Consider the following 21,081-nt stretch of genomic DNA (forward strand, 5'->3'; position numbering starts at 1 on the left):
ATCGCTCAACCTTATTTCCTAATGTCATGTTTTGAGGTCATATACAGTATATAATTAAGTTTACTTGGTTATAGTAAAAAAAAATAACATTATAGCCAGTACAGTATAGCCCATGCAGTCTACGAACTCAGTTATCCATTGGTTTCATTGTCCTAAACAAGGTTATGTAGTAACCCAAATTAACTTAGAGCGATGTGAGAGCAAAGGTTTCCAGGAAAAAGAGGGATCTGTGGAATGTCTGTGCAGGAAGGGGAGAGGGGGCGGAGCTAGCTGGTGAGGAGGTGGGGTAACTTGATAGACACCTGCGGTTGGCAACTTTGCTACCAAGCTGTTGTTATTGTGAATAATTAATAACTCAGCATGTGTGTGTATCTATATATCTATATATATTTGTCTGTGTGTGTTTTTTTTGTCTGATGCCCAGCTAAAGTGTAAAATAAGTGATATAAATAGGGAAAGAAAGAACTTTAAAAGGGGGGTAGGGGAAGAAGAAGTGCTGCGGTAACAACTGTCAATCCCTGTCATCAACATTTGTACCCTCCATGAACTGAATGAAGTTTATTCTGTGCTCCAGGTAGAAACTCACATGCTGTATAGTACTTAAGGACATTTTTGGAGTATTTATTAAAAAAACAAATCATTATAAACACATGACTTTCACTCCACTACATTTCAAATAGAAATATTGTACTTTTGACTCCACTACATTTCTAGGAAGGGACTCTTGTGACCCAACTTGAATTATTAATTAACCACTTGAGCCCTATTTCAAATATAGTGAAAATAGCTGATCTACAAGCTCACAACGTGTCACAACACGTAGATCTGCTGTTTAAAAAATGTTCTCAAAAGTTCTGAATGATAATGTTTTTGTAAATTTTTTAGGGAATTTCAATACCGTAATCAATGCATTGATATTAAAGAAAATGTACTCCGGAATCTGTACTTTTGAATACTTGAGTATTTATTTACTTGAGTATATATCCAGGTGTGAGTGGGCTGACCAATGGAGGATCGCGTGCCTCCGCCGGACGGCGTGGACGTAGAGACTGGAGGTAGCTCCGACGTCGGCGTCTTGGCAATAGGCTCGCCGGCTGCTGAGCCGCTATTGGACCTGCGGGTTCTGAGTGACAGGGTGAAGGTTCTGGAACAGAGTGCCTCATCAATCAGCCAGTCTGACAGCAGCAGCTACCTGAGGAACAGGTGAGAGACTGGGGAGAGGGGATCCCATGACAGACCCACTAACAGACTAAAAGACACACACACACACACACACACACACACACACACACACACACACACACACACACACACACACACACACACACACACACAGTCCCACAGACTCACATATGGCCAAGGTGATATCACATATCACACACCTGACTGCACAGCACGCTTACACACCACCACACCGGTGCTCACATCATTCCCCAAATTTTGTCGAGTCTTTTCCCCTTCCTCGATATGACGTGACTTCGCTGACACCGGAATGCAAAACACTAATAGCACGATTTGGCGTTCAAATAGTAAAAAGTAAGTAATCGTGAATTTAGGTGTGAATTTGGCTGAGCGCTGTATGTGGATTTAGTATGATTTAGTTGCTCTGTGCTAACGCTAAGCTAAGGTAATGTGAGCTTGTGTGTATCATGTGCTGTGGTTGGTGGTAGGATCACAGAGCTGGAGCAGTCGGAGAGGAATCTGCTCCTTCAGTTCAGCCAGCTCGCCGCTGCCTCGCGCAACGGCTGGCCCAGCGTGCAACACACCCGGAGGCAGGACCAGAAGCTACACACGCTCAGGGACGAGGTCAGGACCATGGTGAGTCTTCTACGTCTCCACAGAATCAGATTATGTATAACTGAATTGAACATTCACAGTATCTATACAGTATCTATACAAGGGACTGCTGTCAGTGTATCTGGGTCTGCTTTGATATTGATTAAAAGGAAATTTTAATGCAAAATACACTTAGACTGTCTGTTCTGTACCAGTGAAGCCAGGACAAAATTGTAGGTGGGGGATTTTTTTTGCGTGCCATGTTCTTTTTTTGGTGTAACTTCAGTTGTGAGCTTTTGAAAGTGTCCTAAATTTCAGTGTTGCAAAACATTTGTTTCACTTGTCTCTTCCCCTGCTTACCCTTTCCTCACCCATTCTCTCTCTCTCTCCCCTGATCTCTCCATTCCTCCCCAGACTCTCGAGAAGGAGCGAGTAGAGCGCGTGTGGAGGGATCGACTCCAGCGCTGCCAGAACCAGCTGAGGGTCAAAGAAGAGGAGATGGGTCGCCAGTCGCAGTACTTTGAGAGCTTCAAGACGCAGCTCCTGCACAAACTCAGCCTGGCCAGAGATCGGGAGCAGAGCCTGCAGTGCCGTGTCCACACATTGGAGAAACAGCTCTTGGACATGACAGTGGCCGCCGCCACCAACATCGCCAGTATCAGCGCGGTTAGCATCACTGCTGGGTCTGCGCCGCACCGGGGGGAGCTAGAAAGACTGCCATGTCTGAGAGGAGAAGGGGAGGGAGAGGAGGAAGGGGAGGAGAAGAAGAAGAAAGAGGAAGAAGAGAGGAGGAGGAAGCAGGCGCCCGGGTACCAAAGAGGCGGTGGAAAAGCGGGGGATGTTTCAAGCGAGGTCAGGCTGCAAGGTTTCATCCTGAGCCTGCAGGAGGACCTCAAGGTTCTGCTGGAGAGAGAGGAGCGAGGCGTGGTGGAGCGAAGGGAGCTGACGGAGCAGCTCCAGGAAGCCCAGGAGAACGGCCACTTTCTGGGCTGTAAGGTGGAGGGGGTGAAGGCCGAGGTCTACCGGCTGAAGCTGTCCGAGAGCTCTCTGATGGAGGAGGTGGAGGAGCTGAGAGAAGAGAACCAGAGACTCCAGCAGGATGTGGAGGCGACTGGCCAGACACCCAGTCAGACATCCACTATCGCTGGGTCTGCGTTTCCAAGCCCTGGGCCTAGCTCCCCAATTCCCACCAGTACCAGTCCAGCACCTGGTTCTTGTCCTTCGCTGTCCCTCTCAAATGGCACTGCCATGAGACACTGTTCAGCAAATAGCTCTGGAAAGGTACGTTTTTGGGCCCAAAGTGCAATGGCTAAATGTTGTGTTAATCTAAGCATAAGAACTTTTTATATTAATATTTTTTTCTAACAAACATTCCATACTGTATATGGTGTTAAATATTACTCTGAAATTACGTACTGAAGGTCCAACTCTCCCTGAATGAACAAACATGCCCAGCTGTACTTACATCTGTTCACCACCAGGGCGCAGCAGACAACTAACACAACACCAAATCTCGCTCTTCATCTGCTAAATTGGACACTCTAACCTTGTCTCTACCAGGCCAAACCAGACCTTCTGAATCTCTCCGCCCACCTCAACTCCAAACACAACCTCAGCCTCCAGCCGCTCTCTCTGACTACGGACACGGTGGAGGTCGGGGCATTTAGCCTAGGGACCTGGTGCTCCAGAGGGGCCCTGAATCTGGAGGAATGCCCCAGTGAGGAATCTGATGCCTTGAGGGACGCATACATCAGCCTGGGGCTGGGGGAAGATGTGGAGGCCCTCAGAAAGCAGCGTGACCACCTGGAGGCCACCCTGCAGCGTACACAGGAGCAGCTGCAGAGGCTGACTCAGGAGAACTGCCAACTGAAATTACAACTCAGGGAACAGGAAGAGGAAGTGGATGAAGAGCCGAGTAAAGGTCCTTCAAAAGAAAAGGTACATTCTTCAGGGTTCAACATGTGTTTTTAAATGTTTTATTTAGATGTCCCCAGGGCTGGTAACAATCAGACATTTTCATGTATGCCGTTAAACTAAAAATAGTTCACTAATCTAGTCCTACTTTCATCTATATACTCAGATTCACAGGGTGCCAACGCAGAACACAACAACCCAGGATAGCGCTGTCCACCTCTCATGTTCGTCCACCCAAGAGGACCCCATTCTCACCCTGGCTGAGGATGACCTTGCCCAGGCTCTGAACCAGGAGAACCGGGCCTTAGCAGAGCGGATCCAAGAGCTGTTGGCCCACATGAGGCTCCAGGAGGCAGAGAATGCCAAAGAGCTAGCACAGCTGAGGAAGCAGATGTCTGGGCTGGAGGCAGATAGAACCAGGCTCAAGCAAGAGAACCAGGAGCACGGTTCTCTGATCACAGAGCTGACCAGGAAGACCGAGGATGACCTTAATACTATCATGGAGCTAAAGCAGAGGCTGGCAGAGAATGAGCAGGTCCTAGAAGAATCATCAAAGTGTCATCACATACCTGAGAGTGTCCATTTACTAAATGGCCACATGGCTCCAAACTTAGGGTCTGGTGGCATTCAGCAGAATAATTTAGAAGGAATTGTGGACGCTTTAGTGGACAGAGTATTACATATTGAAGATAGAACAGAGTTCATATCCCATTCACAAGCAGACCATTTAACTACAGACTCAGCATTTTGCTCTCAAGATGATGACCACGATGTCTCAACAAGCCATAGCCTACGAGCCAAGCCACAAGGTAGTCTATTGTCTGATGGGGTTGAACAGCTGACCAGGTCAGTTCAGAACCAGGAAAAAGAACAAGAGGAGCTGATGGGTTCTGTACGGTCCCTGAAGGAGGAACAGAGAGAGGTTTCCCTGTCGATCCAAACTCAGACTGAAGAGAAACAGCAGCTAACTCGGACTGTTTGGGGACTGAAGGAGGAGAGAGACGGCATCAGTCAGTCTCTGTCTGGTCTCAGACAAGACAGAGAGCAGCTAAGTAGGACAGTTTGTGGGATAAAAGATGAGAGAGACCAGTTTATAAGGTCCATGAGTGGACTGAAAGATGAAAAAGAACAGCTAACCGTGTCATTATCTCAGCTTAGAGATGAAAGAGAGACAGTGTCAGAATCTCTTTCCAGCGAAAAAGCAGAGAGAGACCAAATCGCACAAACGCTGCAAAGTTTACAAAAGGAGAGGGAGAGGTTAAGCCAGGAGGTGTGCGATTTAAAACAGGAGAGCGAGGACATTATGGATTCTTTCCACAGTCTAAGAGAGAGCAGAGATCAAGAACAATCCAGGGAAGAGAGAGACAAGCTGTCACAGTCAATTTGCAGTTTGAATGAACAGAAAGATAAGATTGAACGTTCCATCGCTGGTTTGAAAAAAGAGGAGCACCAGATAAGGCTGTCGCTTCTGAGTCTCAGAGAGGAGGAGCTACAGGTTGTTGATGCTGCTGCTCACTGCAGCCAATCGCAACAATGGTCCGGTCTCAACAATGCTGACATGGCGACGAAGGCTGTGGAAGTGAATGGAAAGCAGGAGCAAATAGCTCTGATGACGGAGGTTGAAGCTTTGGGAGTGCAACTCAGGATATTGCGACAAGAACTAGACCAGAGCCAGTTAGAGGTGAGCATCCATACACACTATTATGCAAAGATGTTGGTTGTTGAAACAACTTCTGTAGTTCCTATTCCTAGCAACATTATGTATAATCAATAAAACTGTCTGTTGCATGCAGATCCAGAGACTGAACAGTAAACTGTGTCAGTCTGAAGCTACAAGGGCGGAGGCAGAGAAGAGGGCAGATCAAACAGCCAATGAAATGATGAGGTTGACAGATGTAACCAATGAGATGGAAGACGCCAGGAAGGAAAATGACAGCTTGACAGCACAGGTACATTCATGAAAAAGTTTGTACTGTGATTTTTGCCATTACACCACAATGTTCTTTTGCATCCAACCACATTTGTTTAGCTTATTTAGCTTTCTTTCAATACCCCCAAGGAACAAATCTAGCTGCCTTAGTGAAGTTTCCACCTTTTTGCTAACCGGCAGATATTGTAAAATTGACCTTTTCATTGCGTTCAAGTAATAATCGTTAATCCTCATTTTAGAGTTGGAAAGTGGGAAACGTGATATTATGAACTTGAGGCTCTTTGAAAAGCTCAACTTTTTGTGCCAACATTTTCATGACAACAACTTGAATGCACGATTACACTCACATCATCAGATATCGTCCCTGTCCAAACCGCATATGTCCAAAGGGTTACTTTTCAGCATTAAAATAAACGAATCAAGCTAAATTAGCAGATCTACAAGCTCAAAATACGTCGTGATGCCACGCCTTTTGAGCTTGTAGATCTGCTATTTGTGTTACTTTTTTTGTGTGTGACACTGCAGTATGATGAAGTGGGGCATTCATTTATTTAAAAAAACATAAAAATAGGTTTCTGCCAGACAGCAACAATATGGTATTCAAACCTCAACTATTCCCTACACATGCTGTACAAAGTTGCAAGGCAGATTTGTGGATGGTTTATTAATTTACTGGTCTGGTTTAGGTGAAGGAACTACACAGCAGACTGGCCGGTCTGACCAGAGAAAAGGCTGATGCTCTGGCACTGAAGGCCCAGATAGAGGAGCAATTCAATATCCTTCAAGCTCAACTCAAAGCCAAGGTAGCCATGTTTTGTTATGTGGGAGTTGTGGCTGTATCGTTATTGTTGATGTTGTGATTGAATGATTGTGTTGCTGATAGTTGATGGTAGAGATGTGTCTGTGTATGTTTTTCGAAACACGTGCATACCATAGATCCATGCCTACAGTATGTTTTCAAAGATGTATGTGTATGTGTCTAACCCCACAGACAGTGGCTCTAGAGGAGCTGAACTCGGAGTACACGTCCCTGAGAAGAGACCAGGGGAACAAGGAGGAGTGGAGCGCTACTCTCACCTCACTCCGGTCACGCTATGGCGACATAAGATCTAAAGTAGGCAACCAGCTGCCATTTTGTAGTCTGTTGTTTGTAGGAATTGTAGTCAAAGAAGTCCTACAAGCTCAGGCTATTCAACAGTTGACATAAATCTGTTTTTTGTATTTATAGTATGATGTTCTCTTGAAAAAGAAGAGCCAGACAGATTTGGACATAGCTCCTTTAAAGGTAAGTTGTTGAATGACTCATACAGTTTTGGAAATGCAAATACATTTCATTTGCTTTATTAGCTTATTATTATGTATCTACCCAGCTCAATCCTGGAAAGTGAAAACCATACCATACCGTTGCCATGTTAATGTCACATGGGTTTAATCCAATATAACACAGGCCAAGCTGTCATGTCTAGTGGTGAAGTGTCAGGAGAGGAACAGTTTACTAGCCCAGATGATGAGAGCCATGAATAGGAGTGGATGTGCGGACTTCACACTCACACAGCAGGCAGAACACCTGCTGTGTGACACAGCGCTGCAGGACTACACTACTGCATTCATACCGGATGTAATGGTCCAGGACTACACTTCTGCATTTACATCTAATGTAAAGGTACAGGACTACACTGCTGCATTCACACGGAATGTAAAGATCCAGGACTACACTACTGCATTCATACCGGATGTAATGGTCCAGGACTACACTGCTGCATTCACACCGAATGTAAAGATCCAGGACTACACTACTGCATTCATACCGGATGTAAAGATCCAGGACTACACTACTGCATTCATACCGGATGTAAAGATCCAGGACTACACTACTGCATTCATACCGAATGTAAAGATCCAGGACTACACTACTGCATTCATACCGGATGTAAAGATCCAGGACTACACTACTGCATTCATACCCAATGTAAAGAAACAGGACTACACTACTGCATTTACACCTAATGTAAAGAAACAGGACTATACTGCTGCATTCACACCCAATGTAAAGAAACAGGACTACACTACTGCATTTACACCTAATCTAAAGAAACAGGACTATCCTGCTGCATTTACACCGGATGTAAATTTACAACAACACGACTACAATGGTGGATTCACATTTGATCAAAACTGCAACACCGTTTTCCCACCTGGTGTAAGAGTCCTGGAATATCCAAATGGACTCACTCCTGGTATAAAACAGCTTGAACGCACTGGGGGAAATCGTGCTAGTCTACTCACTGCTGGACCCCCTGCAAAGCTTCAGGAAAACATAAGTGAATTTACACCAAATGCTGGAGTGAAAAGCCAAGCCAATTCACCTGTGCCAACTTCAGCAGTGTCGGAGCATGCCAACGTGCAGACGCCATCTTCACCTGTTGTTGCTGCAGAGAAAAGGAGTTTGCCTGTAGCATGCAACATAACGCAGGTAGAGTATGTTAATACAATTTAACTTATACAATTGGGGCGGTTGTATTTGGTCTCCCTGCTCCTCTAGTGAGACATTTAGATCCGGTGTCTGATCCTGTTTCTGGTCACAAATTTTGACCTGAAGGTCAAATGCAGGCTCTATTATCTCAGTGGTAAAAATGTCAGCACTTGCACAGGAGACCTGGGTTAAAATCCGGTGTAGAACAGGATAGTTACATAGTACAGCTTTAAATCTACAGAGAACATAAAATGCATTTAGTAGTCTCTATCCATGAATAACAATTTTTTCCCCAACAGTTTAGCCCATTTGTTTACAGTGTAGTTGTTGTTTATTGTACAGTTTATAGTGAAATTGATGTAGTCTATCCTCCATTCCATGACAGAAGCCCCAGTCCCCTGGTGGACCAGTCCAAACACCTACTTCTCCTGACAGACTTGGACTATACCATGTTGGGATGAAAGGGGAGTCCAGCTCAGTTCCGGCCAATGGTTCAGAAAGTAGAGGGAGGAACTACCTGAGATCTGCTCCCCTTGCCCCAGACAGATGTTTCAGTCTGGGCAGAAGACTGAGTAGTCCTGAGAAGATCATTAGTTTACATCATGAACTGCAGAAGACTCTCTCCAGCAGCTATCAGGTACACTTTAGAGCTATGAACATGCAGACATACTGCAAACAAACAAACAAACAAACAAACAAACAAACAAAAAACTGTTTATTGCCTAGTAACCGGTATTAGTATTCTCCACTAGGGGAGGCTGGATTGAAATTTTAAAAGTTTTTCCTCAGAGCACAGGTCTCTGCCAGGCCAGGTAGTAGAAGTGAATCTTAGCATTTTTTTGTAGTTATAGTCATACTAGTAAGTCAACTTCAGACTTTCTCGGTTATGGATATGTACACACAGGTGTACAATGTCAAATCAATTAGGCTAATATTGTGATTATTGTCTCCGCCAGGCCGAAGGTGTGGCCGAGACTATGTTTTGCACCCTGTCCGTCCGTCCGTGTGTGTACTGTATGTGTCTGTCCGTCCGTGTGTGTACTGTATGTGTCTGTCCGTCCGTGACCAGCTAATCTCTGGCACCGTTGGCCCGATCGCAGCGAAACTGTGCACACACACTCCCTGGATGCCAGAGCAGAACCTCTGCCCAGAACTTTTTAGATCGGCCTGTTATAGCGTCACCAGGAGGCCGTTTTTTACAAAACACATTTTTGATAATTCCCCTACAGATTTTGTCCAAACATCGTTATACAGTATCTCTATATTCATGTGATCAAGACGGATCTGTCCGATTTTTCATATTCCATCCTGATTGGCTAAGATTGGCTTCCAAAGTTTGCAGTATTGGTCCGTTTTGAACAAAATGCCTCAAATCATGAACGCAGCGTGCGATTTCCGTGACATTTTGCGCGCAGATTCCCACTAGGCAGAGGAAGAAATGGCACCCTTTTCACATTAGCCTGTTATAGCGCCACCAGCAGGCCACACCAACCTACCTGACCTGGCGGAGACCTGTGCTCCGAGGAGCACTTTTTTGAGTAATATATCTAATACATGTATATCTAATATCTTTAAAGGCTCCAGTGAGGAGAAAGTCAGAAGACATCCAAGTAGGTGACAGAGGGAGAAGACAGCACCCTAAGAAAGCCTTCTCATATTTGTCCTCAGGAGACCTGAACCTGACCTCTCAGGCTAAGAACCTCACTGTCACCAGTTCCACCCCTCTTCCAGTCACCATTGCCCCTGGCCAAACCACACAAACAACAGTAACATTAACAACAACATCAACTAAACCAATACAAGCTGCTATGTCTGCAACCCTTTTCAGTGCAGTTGCCTCTAGGTCTGCAAATGTTACACTCAATCCCAGTCAGTTGACACACACAAAAGCAGCCACAGGCACTGCCACGAGTGCAGCTCTTTCTAGCTATTCTAATGCTGTCAAAGATATGGGACCTAGTAAGTCGACCTCAAGTGGACTTACGCCAGTATCCTTCAAACAGACGAGGCAATCCACTTCTATACCTACAGCATCACCTACTGCTCAGCATCCAGTCGCTACCACTATAACTCCAAGGTCAACTACCTCAGTTAACACTGTCAATTCTGCAGCCACTGTCCCCACTGTGCTTGTTTGTACTGTTACTAATACTGATACCACTGCCCCTAGCATACCAACTGCCCCCAAGGCTAACCTTTCTGAAATGACAGAATCTATCACTTCCATCACTGGTGACCTGGACAGTATGGCCCATGTCTTTGCTGGTCTCACATCACCAACAGCCTGCAGTAAATCTGCCCCTCCGTCTCCTGGAAGATCATGCAGGCCTATCACCAGGAAGTCCACTCTGCCTCCAGATAAAACCAAACGAGAAAGACCAAAACCAGGTATACACACACACACACACACACACACACACACACACACACACACACACACACACACACACACACACACACACACACACACACACACACACACACACACACACACACACACACACACACACACACTCGTGCTCTTAAAAAGGGAGAGAAAAAAATAAACTTCCTAAAACAGGCAATTTACTTTTGTGCGTCATGTTCAATGCACCAGATCATGGGTACAAAACTCACACCAGAAGCTACCATCCACCATTATAAATAACTGAATGTTTGTCATTCTGTCAGTCCTTCTATTTTGTCAGCAATGAGTGTGTTCCATAGAATAAGAAATAAGTGCATTTGTGAAGTGCCTGCCTATAAGTAGCACTTGCTCTCTCCCTCTCTTTCTCTCTCTGTTGCTATCTAATTCTCTCTCTCTCTCTCTCTCTCTCTCTCTCTCTCTCTCTCTCTCTCTCTCTCTCTCTCTCTCTCTCTCTCTCTCTCTCTCTCTCTCTCTCTCTCTCTCTCTCTCTCTCTCTCTCTCTCTCTCTCTCTCTCTCTCTCTCTCTCTCTCTCTCTCTCTCTCTCTCTCTCTCTCTCTCTCTCTCTCTCTCTCTCGGGTGTGTGCTGCCCAGAGAGGCAATACATAATTATGACTAATGACTATCCAAAGCAATGACAATAATGGTTTTGGCATTGCTTGCGATTATGAAAAGGCATGGGGATGGGGGTAGGGTTATATAGAGGATGCAGCTTACAAGAAAGTTTAATAACTTCAAACAAATTATCTTTTCCTTTGGATTGAAAAGATAATCTTTACTCACACAGTGTGCTTGTAAATTATTTTTCCAGTTGGCACATATCTATTTTTATGGGAAAATGCGAGGGAAATACTCACACTGTAGAGACCTTGGTCTCCTTATTTCCGCTTCCCCTTCAAATCCAGAGAAGCTTTCTCATACTGTAGCATCGTGCCGGAAGAAGGGTGAAAATGTGTGTCTACGTTGGTGTCATGCTTCCATCACTGCCGATTGGAGCTGGAGCCAATGAATAACCATAACCATTTAAAAAATATATATTGTATCTTTGTTTTTTTATTCATATGTTGAATGTTCAATCTCCAAAGCACAATTAAATCATGAATCGCAATTATTTGTATGACAATTAATCGTCAACTAAAATGTCCTGATTGTGACAGCCCTATTGATGACCCATCATTGTTTTGGTTGTTCTTCTCTTGCTCCAGAAGCTCCAGCAGAGGTGGGATCTGTTGAGGTGATCAGAAATGTGGGCCAGAGCAGCCTCATGATTGGCTGGGAGAGACCGCCACTGGATGAGCTGGGCTGCAGCAATGGAACATTTGTGTATGGATACAGGGTAAGCAGCCTTCACTGGACAGTACAGGACATTTGAAAAAGTACCACTACTCAACAATTTAAAACCCTATTTGCATGTGGATTTCATTGTTTGTTTTTGTGTTTTGTTTCTTTTCCCTTGTAAAGGTGTACCTAGATGGAGAGTTCCACAAGTCTGTGATGAGTTCAGCGTGTACCAAGGTATCCATGATGCGTGACGGCTAAGCCTACCATATTTTCCTATCAAAACACAGCACAAGTTCACAAGTGTGTGTGTGTGTGTGTGTGTGTGTGTGTGTGTGTGTGTGTGTGTTCCTCTCTACCTCAGTGTATTCTGGAGAATATGGACTCGAGTGTCCCAATCCACATCAGTGTTCAGACGCTGGGTTCTAATGGTCTGAGTTCTAATCAGGTTCACACCGTGCACAGAGCCCCTGTTAGAACAGACTCCTTCAGGAGAGAGCAGTCTTCTCATCCTCCCATTGACTCGCAGCCTGACAGAACAGACTCCTTCAGGAGAGAGCAGTCTTCTCATCCTGCCATTGACTCGCAGCCTGCCAGAACAGACTCCTTCAGGAGAGAGCCGTCTCCTCATTCTGCGTCTCCTGACCATAACTCTCCCCCTTTACACAGACACAGTGGCCTTACTCAACATGTACGTACATTCACTTCCTATTTACTGTCTGTTTACATTACAGTACATCAAAGCTGGCATTATCATCATGATATTCTGTCCATCTCTTTGTAGAGTTTGAGCAACTCTCCTGTTTCAAAACCACCAATGGCTGAAACTAAAACGGTAAGTGTGTGTGTGTGTGTGTGTGTGTGTGTGTGTGTGTGTGTGTGTGTGTGTGTGTGTGTGTGTGTGTGTGTGTGTGTGTGTGTGTGTGTGTGTGTGTGTGTGTGTGTGTGTGTGTGTGTGTGTGTGTGTGTGTGTGTGTGTGTGTGTGTGTGTGTGCAATCTGAGAAACCATTCGGTAAATTAGTTTTTGCCTCTGGGGCCACCACCTCCTTTTTTTGTGTAGAAACAGGAACTCGGTTTGTCTCCTCCCCTTTCTTAGCCCATTTCCTCCCGGGTGCTTCTGTGTTTATTCCTACTAACAACAACATTACATGTTTAGGGCAGTGGTGATGAGAGATTAGTGTTAGTGATTGCACTTGACATGTTTGTTTAAAATGTCGATTTTGTTTGGTTTGAGAGAATGTTTTAAACACTTAATGCTTGATAAAAGAATATTCAGCTAAGTATTAAGAACACTATTCACAAAGTTTCTTTTATGTCCTCTGTGTTCCATGTGTCCTCTCTGTCCTGCTTTGTGTGTGTGTACGCACGCATATGTCCTTTAGTGCATGGCCATCTATAGCTACAGCCCTCTGAGGGACAGTCCTAACCTCCACCCGAGCAGAGAGCTGGCCCTACGAGAGGGGGACACCGTCACGCTGCTAGGCAACCCTCGCCATGATGGTTTCTGTGAGGCTCAGGTTAGCCAATGAAATCCACGGTCAAGGACATTGCCAGGGGAAGAGTATACTGTATATAGGGATTTTAGAATCCTGCATATGATGTGAATGAATAAATAGACAACCGAGGCCTTCAAATATTTAATGATATATTCTTATTCAATATTCATTGATGTTTTCAAATGACTTCTAAGAGTCATAGGTTATGTATGTTAGTCATAGCTTATAACGTTCCGGATAAATTCATGGTTCCATATTTCATGCTCTGTGTGTCTGTGTTTTCAAGGTCAATGGCAGGAGAGGACTGGCGCCCATTGCCTATTTGGAAGAACTTCCTGTTTCAGAGTCCCGTCCCATGAACTTCACTTCCTGAAAGAGCGGATAAGACATTGTAACTGCCAATCAGATATATTACCAGGTGAATGGCCAGAGTGGCTGCCAATCAGAAGTAGTGGAATCAGGTGCAAGGCCAGAAAAACTGTTAATGTGGACTTTTCCTGCAAAGGTTTATGAGGCCAAGATCAATAATGTCATTAGAAGCTGCCTATGACGAACATTTCTGAACATGTGCCGTTCATAATCACATTGTAACAAAAGACCCGTAGGAGAAGTGGGAAGGAGGTGTGTGTCTGTTGCACACTTTTACACTGTGTGACACATGCTGAGGGATTAAGTGTCTTAGCCACATGAACACTAGCGTCCCTACTCTGGGGCAAATATTTGGCAGAAATAGCAGATCTAAAAGCTCCCAACGTATCACGTATGCGACACATTGTGAGGCTATTTTCAGTGAAGAGATTTTGTGAAGAAGTATAAAAGTTGGTGCTTAGTATAGACCACTGGGGGACTCCGGTCAACAAAGTTTATAGGGTTTAAATGGATAATTAGCTGCTTCACATGACATTCTGTTGCCTCTGTGAACTCAAACATGCATCGTCGGTTTGTGGGACATTTTGTCAAAACGTGTCTGTGACAACCACCTACAGTATATGTGACGCGCCGAAGCAACATTATTGTACCTGAAGGACATCTCGCCTGATTTCCAGACATCAAGCCAAATATGACATGTTTCATTCCAAAGATGTTTTGTTTATTTTCTCACAACTCAACGTTATTGCTGTAAATAAAGCTAGATTTTATTTTAATTCAGAATTTTGCACACAGTCTCTATTGAAAGGGGGAAGAAGAAAAAAAGATAGTCACAGATATTTTTTCTAGGGAATATTATTAAAATATGATATATGCCTATGGTGTATACAGTAATGAACAGTATATCTGTCTTTTTGTACGAGTCACACTTGCTTTGTTCATACATGCTTATCTCAAAAGAAATTACGTGCAGTATGAGTCTGTTATTGTGTTTCATACAAGGTTCATACAATGTTCATGATCTTGTCATTTTGCATTTTGGGTGGAAAGAGACTGTGTTGTAAGGAAAGGTATTTTTCTATCATTAAATGATGATTATGATGATGATGATATTGACTGTACAGAGAATAAATGTTTATATAGTAACTGCTGGTGTTCATGTGTGTGGATTCATGCCACTGAGTTTGAAAGCACATGTGTAAAGTCTGTTCTTATTCAGTCACAATGTGGATGTGAATCTCATTAAATATAATTATTATAATAATAATATCTATTTTTAAAATGCACCCTCTATGGATCCACTTTCACCTGTGCTGGCTTAGTATTGAGTCCCATCAGTGTCTACTATAGCATTTCTACCATTTTGTCCTAAAGAGTGAACATTTCAACTTCCTACAAATTACCCACTTCCCATTTATCAACACTAGGTGGAAGCAAATACCCTGTAGCCCCAAGTTATTTACTGCTGATTGGAACTAAATAATTGTATCTGACTGGTGTATTCATCACAGTATTTGGGACAAGATGATGCTGCCTTGCAGATGGATATGGTACACATTCAGTCCAACATCTCTGGTATCAATGTAAGCCTATTTAAAGGGTCTACACCATGAAAATCACTTTTTTCTTGTTTTTTTGTATTTTTTGGGGTCCCCAGTGTCTCTTGTACCCAAAAAAATGTTTTTTTTTCTAATTCAGTCATTCCTTCTCATTTCATGGATTTCCAGAATGGGCGTGTCTGAACAGGCGATCTCAGAATGGAAATGTTTATGATGTCACAAACATTAATGATGGCAAACCCAATGTTAAATGAAAAGTGCCCGAATCGCTCCGAAACTTTTTCTACCCCCCCTAAGTGGGGGTCTACGAACAAATACTTCGGGCTCGGATTTTGGCTCCGCCCCCCGGAAGTGGGTGAAACAGGCACCTCAAACACTTGGTGGAATTGTTCAAAAATGTTCAAAGTGTTTTTTTTTCGATTTTGTATTTTTCTTATATGCTTCTTTTCATGCAGAATTTTTCCTTTTTTTTTTTTTTTTTAATAATTTTTTTAAATATTTTTTTTAATGAACAGACAGAATTGCTCAGTAGCCCCCCCCTGCACAATAGGACGTTTTGGTATTGCAGCTGAAAGTGCTGTATAAGCCAGAGACAATTGACTTGGGATGAGTATATCTGAGTGATGATTTAGGCTCAAACCTTTTGAAAAAGGTTTGAGGGACATACACCATATGATATTAAATATCAAATATTTTTTTTAAATTCATGGTGTAGCTCCTTTAAATTATTTTTCAATATCAAAAAGCAGTTTGACGTGCTTTTCACAGATCAGAGATCATGTACTTAATATGGCGAAGACAAAAAAGGGACATTTGTTGCATTTGTGGTGCCCCCTAATGATCGAAATAAAATGGCTTTTGTCTCTGCATTTTGTGCCCCTCAATATGTGATTAAATATGGGGTCTATTGGACAATCTGTTGTAAAATAGGCCCCATAGCTGCATCATGATGAAAGGAATCCAGGGAAAAATACATTTTGATTGCACAGCCGTTCAAGAGTTATAGGCCAAAACGGGCAAGCATCACCATGAGGCCGATTTGAAAAATGTGTTGTGTGCAGCAGTTTGCGAGATTAGTCGGCCAGTCACACGCACGCACGCAAGGGTGAAAACAATGATGTCCCTGGACTTCGGCCTGGCTGGCTAGCGAGACAATTAAGTTAGAGTGATTTTTCATATACTGTACAGTACTAACACAGATGTACACCTATACACACACACACACACACACACACACACACACGCACACGCACACGCACACGCACACGCACATGTACACACACATGCACACGTACACACACATGCACACACACATGCACACGTGCACACACATGCACATGCGCGCGCACACACACACACACACACACACACACACACACACACACACACACACACACACACACACACACACACACACACACACACAGCCAGAGTAGCTTAATAATCACCTGCACAGTAAAATCCTGACTTAACCCATTTGTACGCTTTCTGAGTGTACTCAAGATTTTACATTGTGAGAATGTCATCCTCACAGCTGTGTGTGTGTGTGTGTGTGTGTGTGTGTGTGTGTGTGTGTGTGTGTGTGTGTGTGTGTGTGTGTGTGTGTGTGTGTGTGTGTGTGTGTGTGTGTGTGTGTGTGTGTGTGTGTGTGTGTGTGTGTGTGTGTGTGTGTGTGTGAGTGAGTGAGTGAGTGAGAGAGCGAGAGAGCGAGAGAAGGAAGAGAGGATCAAGGACGCAAACAAAAGAGATAAATATTATGTTTATCCCTCTATTCTTACCGCGTGTTTTGCTCATAAAAATCCCTTCATGCCTTTTCCCTGCCTGTCTTATTACATTTCAAACATACACTTCTACAATTTAGCTGAATAATTAGTATTTGTTAATGGTTGATAGAGTTAATTTATTTATAGCGGTGGATTAAACCCTCTAACAAGGGAGCTCTTTTACAAGAACTGAATACTGCCAAAAGCCAGACTTAAACTCAATCAAAAATATAAAACCTATAAGCAGACTGAAATTGTCTGAAAGAGGCATAATTTGCAGATGAAGACCTTTTAATTACAAGCCTCTATCGATTACTCAAAGCCAATAGTCTATTTTCACTGCTCTGCATGGTTGGATAGTTATGGATGGAGTGGTGGCCAGTTCTGAGGTTTTGGAGAGTAAAGTTCCTCTGTCCTATACTGCACCAGCTTGAAAGAGTGAGTCTTGAATACAGATGTAATACTTAATTGCGTGCCTGCAATCTAAGAGCTCACAAACAAAGTATATCAAGGCCTTGCAGCAACAAAGTATATCATAACCCTAAAACTGCAGTGCAGCTGGGAGCTTAATTTGACCCTGATTTAGCCCAGAGAGACCCAGAAGGCCCCTTGTGGATCTTGGTGCACCCACCAAGGAGATCCATCATCATTAACATCAACCCCACACACTCATACATGTACAGTGCATACATGCATAACACATATCCCTTAGTAGTAGTGGATTTAAATTGTCTTTAGAGGGCCTTGTTTACGTGAGTTAATGATCTGTGTGTAAATTATTTTCCATGCTGGGTGTTAATGATGCCATGCACATCTCTGACTCACCCCATGTAGGCCAGCTGATCAAGAGAAGTACAGAGAGAAAGAGAGAGAGAATTATGGCAGAGAGAAATGAGCTGAACATGTAGAGATAAAAGGAACAACTCCAGATAAATGGTAGCGTACTATTATGCAAACCCCCATTTTCTGTCTATCTATGTGTGTGTGAATATGTTCAGGTGTGTGTGTGTGTGTGTGTGTGCGCATATGAATGTGCATGCAGCTGTGTGTGTGTGTGTGTGTGTGTGTGTGTGTGTGTGTGTGTGTGTGTGTGTGTGTGTGTGTGTGTGTGTGTGTGTGTGTGTGTGTGTGTGTGTGAGTGAGAGAAAGAGAGAGAGAGAGAGAGAGATACAGATTAAAGCTACTGCATCAAGTATTAATGGGGCATGCCTCCTGGTGGACATTTTTGCTCCTCTGAGCGCCCCTTTCCATTTTGTAGGCATAGTATGTTGTATTAATTATCTCTGCCAGGTAGAGAGACCTTGCATTCAGTCTGTCTGTCTCTGGGTTCGTGTTTGTCTACCCACAGCTAATCTCGCAAACTACTTGGCGGATGAGTATCATATTTCTTGTGTACACTGGCAACAGGCCAAAGACCTCAATTCTCAAATATTGTTCAAATCGGTCAATGGCAACTATGTCATTTTTGAGAACTATACTGATCGCAGATCAATAAAGCTCAACAGTGTGGAGCGGGAAGTAAAAGTCTCATTCATTCTCCATAGAGAATTGTGCTATCAGCTATAATGTCGTAACAATCCAATGTAGATTTACCATGAGCGACCTGGTTGTAATAGGACTGTAAAAGCCTACCATGGAAATGTTACCTCACAGAGTGTCTGCTACCCTAGATCCCATATCCTGGGGAAATGATCATCGAACGTAATTGAAAATCAATATTTTACAACACTATTAACAGTATCAATCTATCAATCAACTTTATTGTCACAACACAAATTACAGGTAAAAGTGAGGTGAAACTCTTATTTATGCAGACTTCACATTTGCCATTCAAGGAGTAAAAAAATAGTTAAAAGTAAAAAAAGCACAGAAGGGCTGAAAATAGCAGCATGTTAAAATCAGTATCATATAAATTAGAAGTCCTAAATCACATGTCCGTTCTGTGTTCTGTGTGACCACTCTCTATATACACTAAAGTTAAAAAGAAGCAAGCTAAACGATCATTTTTAATTGGGTATTGGTTTCAGGTAGGAAGGCAGGCGCCCAAAGGCTGCTTTTGTCTAGTCTGTGTAATCCGCACAATGCACACATGTAAAATGTTACTTATTGTAGCTAATGTTAGTTATTCACTTAAAGGAATACTTCACCCAAGAATGTACTTTATTTATATCGTTTACCTACCCATTGGTGTCTTTGACTTACTGAGAATTTTCGTTTGTAAAACATTCCGTAACGGTGAATGAAGAATCCAAAAATGAAGAAAAAACTTGATGAATGGAATTAATCTGAGACCGGATTTAACAACAGCAAAACTATCAAACATCCAAAACTCCAAAACGCCACTCATATTATAGTTTAGATTCTCTCCTGCCGAAGTCCGCTGAAAAATGTTTCCAAAATATCACCACAAAAGAAATAAATTAACTTTTAAACTTTTAAAAGTTTAGTTACTTCTTCTATGGTCATATTGTGGGAAGGCACTGAATGGATTACGGCAGAAAACACTTTGAAGCCCTACATGAGTTGTGTTTTGGAGTTTATGGAAGAATTTTTAATATAGTTTTGCTGTTGTTAAATCAAGTCTCTGATTAATTCCATTCATCAAGTTTTTTCTTCATTTTTGGATTCTTCATTCACCGTTAAGGAATATTTTGCAAGGGAAAATTCTACGTGAGTCAAAGACACCACCGGGTAGGTAAATGATAGAAATAAAGTAATTTCTTGGGTGAAGTATTCCTTAAACGGTCTAGACTTAGGGCGGCTTCACACTGGATCCGTTTTCATTCTAAACGTTTCCCAGATCGAATGCTGGCCTGCATTCACATTGGCCAAGATCCAATCGCACCAGAGAACACATGCATATATACCCCCGATCCTACAGGTGGCGGCATGCACATAGTGTTTCCCCTGTGGACACAGACGTCATCAACTATGCGACAATGTTTGTGCTGGTCGCGCATAAGTATAGGGTTGCGGCTGGAGAGCTATGCTGGGGAGGGGAGGCGATCTATGTAAGTGCACGGTCTTTGGGGAGCCTCGCCCCGAAGCGGGGAGAACGCACTGAGCGCTCAACGCAGTGTTGTTGACGGACAACGGATGTACGCTTATGAGAAACAACACAAATAAAACCTGGTGAAACACTTGTGTGCATTAGCGCAAGATGAGGATACAGGAAACATTCGGTATAAATGTCCAGTTTGCTAACCTTCACAACTACTACTTTTGCATTTGAAACTTTAAATTTCTCTAAATATTATAAACTTTCACGACAGCTGAAGTACAAAAAAATATAATTTATGAAAAGGCAACTATAGTAGCCTATACAGTGAAGTCGGACTGAATGATATATATATATATATCTGTTGTTTAATCTGCGCATCCGCGCATTACGTGCAGATCTCATCCTCTGGACTGCAAAGCCATAGCTGGTCATGTAGGAAGGTGTGCGATAGGATCGCGCTTGCCATAATCTCCAAAGTAATAATAATAATAAGAGAAAGTTCACTTTTGGTTATTTAAAAAGAGTCTCCTTATTTTATGTATTAATTTATTAGCCCTACATGGGAGAAACGTTAACTTTAGAGCTTTGGTTAGAATTTAAAAAGACTGTAGAGCAGTTTGTGTGCAGACTCACCTTTTTATTTTTTATTTATTTATGATTTGTGGGTCCAGCACTGTGTGTAAAAAAGAACTGTGGGACGTGCATCTCCTGCCTTTGTTTCTCTATATTGTAATATCAAAAATAGCAGATCAACAAGCTCAATGTGTCGCATTGCACCGCATTTTCAGCTTGTAGCTTGGCTATTTTTGCTACTTTTGTGTGACACTGTATGACAATAGGGCATTCATTTATGATGAAAAAGCATTAAAAGTTGCAATATGGGATACAGGGTTTCTTCCTAACAGCAAAGATATGTAGTAGAGATGCGCGGATGGCCTCTCATGGTCATCCGAATCCGCATGTACAAATTAATTATCCACCCGTTATCCAACCGCAATAATTATTTTATCCAATTTAAATATCCGCACCAACCGTTTCTCCCGTATGTCAAAATATTATTATTTTCTGGTATTCCCCGTTAGTTTTAGTAGGCTATTAGTTGTGCGATGCGATCAC

The 21,081-nt window shown here is 43.0% G+C and overlaps 1 protein-coding gene across 1 annotated transcript; it reads left to right on the forward strand.

Moving 5' to 3' along the window:
* Nucleotides 1-1,006: 1,006 nt before the first annotated feature.
* LOC308075581 (uncharacterized protein) lies at nt 1,007-14,373 on the forward strand (the record flags this gene model as incomplete). Its single annotated transcript, XM_080415527.1, has 20 exons — nt 1,007-1,203; nt 1,671-1,818; nt 2,191-2,459; nt 2,625-3,057; nt 3,337-3,714; nt 3,857-5,371; nt 5,484-5,639; nt 6,307-6,423; nt 6,612-6,734; nt 6,849-6,905; nt 7,068-8,093; nt 8,479-8,730; nt 9,671-9,859; nt 10,283-10,481; nt 11,704-11,834; nt 11,960-12,013; nt 12,141-12,467; nt 12,561-12,611; nt 13,160-13,294; nt 13,560-14,373. The coding sequence occupies 20 exons, from the start codon at nt 1,007-1,009 to the stop codon at nt 13,644-13,646; spliced, it is 5,844 nt and encodes a 1,947-aa protein (XP_080271653.1). The 3' UTR covers nt 13,647-14,373.
* Nucleotides 14,374-21,081: the final 6,708 nt, after the last annotated feature.

This window comes from Gymnoscopelus braueri (genome assembly GCF_963280865.1).
Source record: "Gymnoscopelus braueri genome assembly, chromosome: 20".
NCBI lineage: Eukaryota > Metazoa > Chordata > Actinopteri > Myctophiformes > Myctophidae > Gymnoscopelus > Gymnoscopelus braueri.